Raw genomic sequence first — 9,275 nt, forward strand, 5'->3', positions numbered from 1 at the left:
GACTCTAAGCTAATCAAAGTCAGATACCGGGTAAGTACCTCCCTCGTAGTTTTTAATAAATTCCATTGAAATGACTTGTTTATCCCTGGGACTCTAAGCTAATCAAAGGCAGAAGCTACATTTGAATCATCTTTATTTGCAGCAAATAATATAAATCATGGCACACAATGAGTGTCCGAAATAAGTTCTTACACTGATTTGATTTGTGACAAAATAGCAGCAGATAAGGGAGTGAGGGAGAGGCATTAGGTGAGTGTGACTGGTGACTTGTCAGATGAGAGGTGCTCACGCTGGGCCTGGGATTTCAGAGTGAGGAGACAACACTCCTAGCCTCTTTCAATTTGTCTTAAAAAAGTGTCATTCACCCCTGGAACCATGGAGGAGAAAATGTCCCCCTGGTGACTGTCAATCTGCTCCCAGGGTCAAAAGCTTCTCCAAAAAATCATGTCTACTGTCACACATTCTGCCATTCGACTCCAACTTCCCTCCAGATTTAACAGGGACAATTGAGTTCAATTATGTAAAAAATAAAATGTGTCACTGGGTGTGGGAGGGCATGATAGGGTCACAGAAGCATTGTCTAAACTGACAGATATTTTAGGGAGAGAAGACAGAAAAGCCACAGGGGAAAGATACTAAACCAAGAGAAAAATGCTAAATTTCTCCTCTGAATCCAAGATACTTTATGCTTCAAATAAGTTATTCTGTATTCTCCACATCCACTTTCCATCTTCCAGACCCAGCTCAACAGGGGCATAGCAACTCCCAAACAAAGGTCCAGTATTGACTGCATGGAACATTTCCCTTTGTCTCCATAAGCAGAGGACCAGGGTGTGTCTGTGTGTGTGTGTGTGTGTGTGTGTGTGTGTGTGTGTGTGTGTTCCCCATAGATATTTTCACATTGCGATTGTGGTTTGACAAGTTAGAACTGTCACAGGAGAAGACGTGGCAGGATTTATTGCAGAAGACTGAGTTCTAAGAAGAAGATTATTTAGGCAAGATCGGCTCAATTTCAAAAATCAAATCCATGAAAATACTGAAACCAGTTCACTCCCCATATAGACAATTTCCCTCTTCTTCGCATTACTTGTTAACTTCTCTTTCTCTTCCCTTCAACACTCTTACCAGCGTTTTTTCTGATGAAGAAAAATGATCAGACTAGCACGTCCTCAGTAGTAAAAAAGACACTGAACAGTGGAGGGAGAAAGTGCTGCAGGCGGGGTGGTTACAGCACAAGCAGAGTGGAGACAGCATTTTGTCATAAAGGCAAAGAACTTCAGAAAACTTCTCAAATCAAGGATAAGGCTTTCTGCCTTAATCTTCACTTCTCCCACATTCTCTTGCTTTATTCCAAAGGTTTTATTATTGACAACAGGGCATGTTGTATGACAATAGTTCTGCTTGAGTGAGGTACACAGTGGGGCAACGGTTATAAGGAGCTGTCTCTGGAGTGGTGGAAGTGCTCAGGAGAATTTCAGATCATTAATACAGATTTTGAGCTGTGTTTTCGCACAGAAAGTTCCCAGATGGCTATAAGGAAGAGAGTAAACAACACAGAGTTAGCACTCATATCTTCATGTACAGGCTCCAGCACCAGTTGTTTCTGTGTATTCACTTTTGGGGAAGTATTGCTGTATTTAAGTAGTGTATTTGGCTTAGGGAGGTATAGTTGAGATCTGGTAATACTCTGAATGATTTTAAAAAGGCTCATCGTTAACAGAATGTCACTATATTATGCCTTAGAGAGTAACTAGATGATGTGAAGAATGCCTGTGCATGGTAAGAGTTCAATAAATACCATTTCTAATTATTACAGTAGGGCTAGTGGATTGCAATTATGCAGCCATATCTGAGTTACGGCAAATATCACATGTCTGACATGGTTCTGGACATCTATTGTACATTTTCAGAATCCTAAATTGTCAGTGTGAGAACCTGAAAAGCCAAACAGATTGTCTGCCCAGAAATAGAACACTATGCATAATTCTTGAAGCTGGGTTGGGTACGGGTTAAGGGAGTAGAGACTGGGCTCTGTAGAGAACCCTCTGGCACATACCTGACTCTCATTTGCAGTTCCTGTAAGACCCCCTCCCAGAGAAAGAGCCAAGCAAACTTGAAGCAGCTCTCATAAGACCTAATTAGATATAAGATTGTTAGATTAAGCTAGTTAATTCTATGTTTATCAGCAAACTTTTTCTTTGTTTATGGAAATGGCAGTGGATGCAACTGTATCTAGTTTCTAGGCTCAGCAGCCACCAGCTCTAGCACTTGTATTGATGGTATTGGCCACATCAATTGGACCATTCTGGTGCTAAATGGTAGTCATGCCCTCATCGGGCAAGTTCTGTTATAGGATTTCAATCTGCGTTTATGGTTCCAGGGTTCGAATTCCTGTCATTTCAATATTTCTTAATTTTATCTTCAGCCATATATAGTCAGCTTCTGTTACCCACAACTAAATATCCTGGCTGATAAATCAACTACCATGATTTATGCATGGGTATAATGAACTTTTTGCATTAAAAATATTTTGGACCTTCATTCTTCTTCTCTCTTCATTGTATGAAAGGTACCAGATATGAGCAGGCAGCTTTTTACTGTAATGTGAAAAAGTTGCATTGTCATCTGCTTTGGTGGCATGAATAACAGGATAATCTTCTCAGTATTTCCACAACAGATAATTTCAAAACTTAGTTCCTGATAACAAAAGCCATTTTATTTTGCTCAGAATTCTGTGGGTCTGACATTTGAACCACATAGATGGCAGTTCTCAATAGTGACATATTGAACAAAAGACCATAGATTTAAATGACTCAGATCATTGGGGGAAGTGAGGGACAGAGAATCTGACAACAAAGAATATTGGAATATTGCAACTCAATAATTGAGAAGTGTAATAGGAATAGTTGTTTGAGAGAGTGGCAGTGAAGCAGTAGCTAAAATCCTCAATGAAAAGAATAATTCAAGAACCTAAAATAAAATAAATTATAACATCTGCAATCCACCTGTCCCAACAATACTCTATGTATTTTGTTCATTGTATTACTTTTCCAGAGTTTTACTCTTTATTTCCATTTTCTCATCTTTCCACTGTACTAGTCCATTTTTCATTACTTTAACAAAATACTCAAGGCAAGGTAACTTTAAGAAATCTATTTACCCTATTTTTGAGGGTTACAAAGTTCAAACCTCATGGGGCAGGCTCTGGTGAGGGTCCCCATAGTATGTATCACATTGTGGCTGTCCTGACTGGAATATGTTTTTCTGCTTCTGTAACTGTTCCTTCCTCTTTATGATTCCACCAGGGCTAAATCATTGGGTTAACAGAATAACTCACCTAACATAATCAGCTTTCCAAAGATTCTGCTCTCTTAGTTTCTCACAATGGTTGTTAATTTCAATGTGTGAAGCCTTGGGGAATTCTTAAACTATGTCCAACCTCAGCTCCATCCCTTTACTATAATAAATCTCAGCCACTTCATAGCTAGCAGTCAAACTCACTGAATTTGATAATTATCTGTCGTTATTTACATCACTTCAATTAGCACACTGAGTGAAGATTTTCATTGGTATCTAAGATTGATATCTAAGATAGGAATTTGCCAAATGTGCTACAGTTCCACTAATTTTATTTTTCTTACTTTTATTCCTAAGTAGATTATCATTTTTAAAAGATGATTTATTTATTTACTCAAGAATGAAAGCAAAGAAGAAACAAAAGAAGAGCAAACAGAAAAGGAAGGAGAAAGAGAGAGACAGACAGAGAGAGACCATCTGTCTGCTGGTTTATTTCCCATATGTCAGAACTGGGCCAGCCAGAATCCAGGAATTCCATCCAGGTTTCCCATGTGGGTGGCAGGAACTCCAGCACTTTGCCCATCATCAGCTGCTTTCCCAGGTGCGTTATCGGGAAGCTGGATCTGATATGGGATTCCAGGATCACAAACAGTGGCTCAGCCTGCCGTGATACTACACTCGCTCCTACCATCTCCCATTGTATATGAGAAAACAATACATTCTAACTTAGAAAAAAAATCTGGAGCCGCTTTGTGGCTCTTTTTATGGTGTTCTTCCCCATGTGGGGTTGCAGGTTGCACATATGTGTGTTTTAAAAACCCCTTGAGAAATAACGGCCGCAGTGGCCCTGCAGCAGCCCCAGGAAACCACCATGGCGTCCGGCAGCAGGCCGTGGGGACAGCCTGCTGGCCGCTGGGCGGAGCTGGCCTTGGGCTCGCGTGTGTCAACGTGGGCCAGCGGCGCTGTGCTGTCCGTGGGCAGCACCATCCTTCCCTGTTGTGGACTTATTCAACCCAGTGGAGCCCATGCCAGCCCCGGCCACGGGCCACCGGCCGCCTGCGCGGCTCTTGGCTGTTTCGTAGGCGCCGTCAGTGTGCCTCATGGACCACTTTCCTCCCTAATTTAAAAAAAAAAAAGAAGAGAAGTTTGTCAGCTTTAGTCCTTCTGTTAAGTTCACGTTTTTATAAATCTTGAGCATCAAGAATGTTCTATCTAAATTTATACAGTGTGATTTTTTTAGAATAAATATTTTATAAAAGGGGAAAAAAACTTAGACAAAAATTACACATACTGTACTCTATGTGATGGCTTTGTATATATCTTTATAATGTGTAATATTCAATCTTGGTAAATAGATTTCTATGTTCAAACAATTAATACTTTTTAATGGCAGAAACATTCAAAGTCATGCCCTCTAGTTGGTTTGTTTTTATGGATAAAATATGCAGTATATTACCATTACCTATAGTCAGCCTGCTGCAGGATGGAAACTTGGAACTTCTTACTCTGTGAAATCACCTTCTTGGTAAAATTCCACCTGAGTGAGATCAAGTGATTCTTATCTTCCTGGGCATGGCCAGTTCCAAACCTCCAGTGTCATCCATGTTGCCAAGGAAATGATTTAATCCTTTTTATAGCTGAGTAATATTCCATTGTGTATTATATTTTATTGTCTTTTACATTATATACAAAGCAGAAATTGCATGTAGTTCATAGATATTACATCCCTTTATCCTCCTTCCTTCCCTTTTCCCTTTATTTGTTTGCAATAAAACATTTTTTAAAAAGATTTCATTTACTTATTCGAAACACAGAGTTACTGAGACAGAGAGGAGAAATAAAAAGAGATCTTCCATTCACTGGTTTATTCCCTAGATGCTGAAATGGCTGAGTCTGGGCCTGACTAAAGTCATAAGCCAGGAGCTTCAGCTGGGTCTCCCATGAGAACGGCAGGGGCCCAAGCACTTGGACCAGCTTCTGCTATTTTTTCCAGGACATTAGCAAGCAGCTGAATAGGAACTACAGCAGCCACGGCTTGAATTGGCTCCCAAATGGGAAGCTGGTGTTTCGGATGGCTGCTGTACTTGCTACACCGCAATCTAGATCTCAAGATAAAATATGTTAAATATTATTTTACAGTAACAGGTATATTTCTCCATTAAGCAAAGAGTTTAACAAATAAGCAGTATAAAAACTAGGGTACTGGGCCTGGTGTGATAATCTGGTGGCTAAATCCTCACCTGACATGTGCCAGGATCCCATGTGGGTCCCGGTTTGTCTCCCAGCTGCTCCACTTCCCATCTAGTTCCTTGTTTGTGGCCTGGGAAAGCAGTAGAGGAGGGCTCACAGCTTTGGGCTCCTGCACCTGCGTGGGAGACCTGGACGAGGCTCTTGGCTTCAGATCAGCTTAGCACCGTCTGTTGTGGCCACTTTGGGAGTGAAGCAGAGGACGGAAGATCTCTCTGTCTCTCTGTCTTCGGGTACAATTTCTTTCACTCAGCCTAATGCTCTCCAGTTTCATCATTTTCATCATGTGAAAAGCACAGTGCTGCTGCTGCTTCTTTTTTTTTGAAGTGTCTGAATTGTATTTTTAGATAATTTTTCACTGAAATAATAGGGCTCATTCAAGTGCAAATGATGAGGATAAATGCAGAATAACGAAGGGTGTTAGATAAAGAAATTTTAAAGTTTCTTTTTTAAAATATAAGATTTATTTAATTTTATCTGAAGGGCAGATTTTACAGAGAGAGGAGAGGCAGAGAGAGATCTTCCATCTGCTGGTTCATTCCCTAAATGGCTGCAATGTCCAGAACTGAGCTGATTGAAGTTCAGAGCCATGACCTTCTTCTGGATTTCCCATGAGGAGAGAGACCTGGAGGATCTCAAGGACTCGAGGGATCCTCTGCTGCTTACCCAGGCCATAAGCAGGGAGCAGAATCAAAAGTTGAGCCTCTAGCCATGAACTTGTGACCATGTGGAATTCTAGCATCACAAGGAGGTTTACGTGGCGACACCAACACACTGGCACCAAATAAAGAAGTTTTAAAGAGAAGAAAATAAGCTAGTTTCCATGAAAACTGAGTTTAAGCAGATATGAACTGTGGGATAAAGCAATAATTAGAATTGTTTTAGGAGTAAAACTAGGGAAACTGGGTTGAAGATTTACTGGAACAAATTTTGCTTTACTATGAGCGAAGTCTTTCTAATAACAAAAAAACCATCTATGTATGCAAGGGTACAACTCAGAAAATAGGAAGCTGCATCATTCCTGGGAGTCAAACGCTGGGAAGTTCTTAGGTATGTGGAACAGCTTGTTTCTCAAAATATAGTAGAATTAGATGACTGTTGAATTCCCTTATTACTTTGGTAACCTCAGAGTATATAAACTTTAAATTGCTTAAATTTGTTTTCTGATTGTTTTCTATTGCTTAAATTTGTTTTCCGGGGTTTTGGAGAGGAAAGAATGAGCTAGGGAGTATTATTTCCTCTGTTAGCTTTCACAGACAGAAATGTCCTGGGCCCAAATCGTACCGCACTAAAGGCTCTTCTGGATGTTTAATCAAAGTTTACCAAGTTTTGTATAAGTAGGAGATATAAGTTAACATCACCTTTGATGCTGGAATCATGCATGTTATTGTGGGGATAATACAGTTTACACTTCCTAGGTTCAAATGTGATCATTCCGAAAACATATTCATAGCAGCGGAATTCATTGCATGACCCACAAAACAGCACCTGTCACCTTTTCGAAGCAGGCCGTTACTGAGCCTGTCACCCCTTTATTTATTTCCTGTGTTCTAGTTTAAATTGCCACCTTCAGTTTCTTGAACATGACGTTCATCTTCATGTCTCTTGTTTAAATCACCTAGTTCCTGTCAGATTCTGGCTTCTCCTAGATCCTCAGCATCTCTAAGTACAAAGCTTTCTTCCAGCAAGTTTCTTGAAAGCGCATCTTGTTCCTCAGACTATAGATTATGGGGTTTAACATTGGTGTCACCACTGTGTAGAACACAGATCTCATCACGCTCATTTATGGTCTTGGAATTCGGCCGCATGTAGGTAAATATTCCAGATCCATAGAAGAGAACAGCAACAATGAGATGGGAGCCACATGTGGAAAAAGCCTTGAGCCTCCCCTCCCCAGACTGCATCCGGATCACAGTGGAGATGATGCTCCAGTAGGAGACTAGGGTGAGGGAGACAGGAGCTAGGAGGATCACCACACCCATTGCAAAGATGGCCATTTCTGTGCTGTAGGTGTCTGCAGAAGCCAGCTTTAGAAGGGCAGGAGGCTCACAGAAGTAGTGATTGATTATGTTCTGTCCCTGATAAAGAAGGCGGAAAGTAAATGCACTGTCTACTAGAGACACTAGGGCCCCACTAGCCCAGGACCCTAAGGCCAACTGCAAACACACCTGTTGGGTCATGACGGTGGACTAGTGCAGGGACTTGCAAACAGCCACATACCGGTCATACGACATCACTGCCAACAGTGCACATTCGGTACATCCAACCAGAAGGAAGACAATTACCTGTGTCTTACACCCCCAAAAGGAAATAGTTTTCATTTTTACCAGGAAATGGGCCAACACTTGAGGGACAATGCTGGTAGAGAAGCAGAGATCCGCAAAGGAAAGGTTTCTTAGAAAGAAGTACATGTGGGTATGGAGTTGAGATTCCTTGAAGATGAGAAGGATAATAAGCAGGTTTCCAAGGACTGTCAGCAGATAAATGATGAGGAAGACAATAAACAGCGCAATCTGGGTCTGTACGTCCTGTGAAAGTCCCAGGAAGACAATTTCACCCACAAAGCTTTGGTTTCTTTCTCCCATTGAGATTTATGCCAATTCACCTGTTTGATACAGACAAGAAGAAATGTTTGGCTGTATTAACTCCTGTTGAAGTGGCTTATGTTAAAATTGATACCTGATTGGATATTCCTAGCTTTTTGCTAAAAATTTGCTCTTGTTGCTAATACATTAATGTTTTCATTTATATTCACTAGTTATAATTTATATCAATTTAACTCCCCCCCCCCCAACTCCCTCTCTGAGGCCACTTTTAAATAGAATAGAATGTTTCTAAAGCTTTCTTGGTTAGTTCTGATATCTGGATGTTAGGGTTCACGTGGATTTTACTAACTAGCTATATATGTATTGCCAGGAATTACTAAGTATTATGTTAGAGCTATTCCTATGTAGAAAACTGTACAATTAGCTGTTCAAAATTCATCTTGTGTAATTAGGACATACATTTGAAGAACATGAAACAATTTTTAAGCATGGACCCGAATTTAATCTTTTTATTTTTGTTTTAAACACAGCATGGCATACACTAAAGATCATTACATTTGTGTTAAAGATTCAAATATTGAAGATGACACAAGCTGGCAGCTGAGTAAGATGTTCCAGTAAGATGAACCAGTAAGATGGTTCCCCATAGAGACACCATCTGAACAGTTCTTCAGACACCAATCGCCTTCCTAAAAGCTGTGGATCTGGGTAAGACACCACCGTACCGGTTTAGGGTAATGAAAAGTCATATTGAAAAAAAGCATGACTCCTTATGAAGGACTATACTATTGTAGCAAAGTGGGGAAAACCTGTCGGGGATGGGAGTTTGAGGGAGTGGGGAATCACAAATAAAATAAATAAATAAAAAGTAGTAGGGAGGAGTTGCCCGCATCTCCCTCCGCCCCACCAGCTCCATGGGGCACAAGATGAGCTTGTTTTGCCTTGTGTCACTGCCAGCCCTACGACGGCCTGGCACGTACTGCAAAGTTACACAGGATCTGATGAAGGTGAGGCCCAGGAATGATCCCTTTTGTGCCTGTCTGGGTGCCCGAAGGAACTCTCTCATCTCTCCTTCAGCCTTGGCAGACGGCAAAGAGCCAGGGGACTGTTCTGATCAATGAGACGATCCTAACGGCTGCTTGTTCCCAGATCGCTGCCTTCAAACAGCCTTTGGACCTGCTTCAG

At 41.0% G+C, this 9,275-nt stretch overlaps 1 protein-coding gene across 1 annotated transcript; it reads right to left on the reverse strand.

Annotated features, from left to right (window-relative positions):
* Positions 1-7,189: 7,189 nt before the first annotated feature.
* On the reverse strand, positions 7,190-8,129 carry LOC101531825 (olfactory receptor 2D3). The gene is given in 2 exon segments (XM_012928318.2): positions 7,190-7,312; positions 7,314-8,129. Coding segments are annotated over 2 exon segments (939 nt in total).
* Positions 8,130-9,275: the final 1,146 nt, after the last annotated feature.

This window comes from Ochotona princeps, chromosome 4 (assembly GCF_030435755.1).
Source record: "Ochotona princeps isolate mOchPri1 chromosome 4, mOchPri1.hap1, whole genome shotgun sequence".
NCBI lineage: Eukaryota > Metazoa > Chordata > Mammalia > Lagomorpha > Ochotonidae > Ochotona > Ochotona princeps.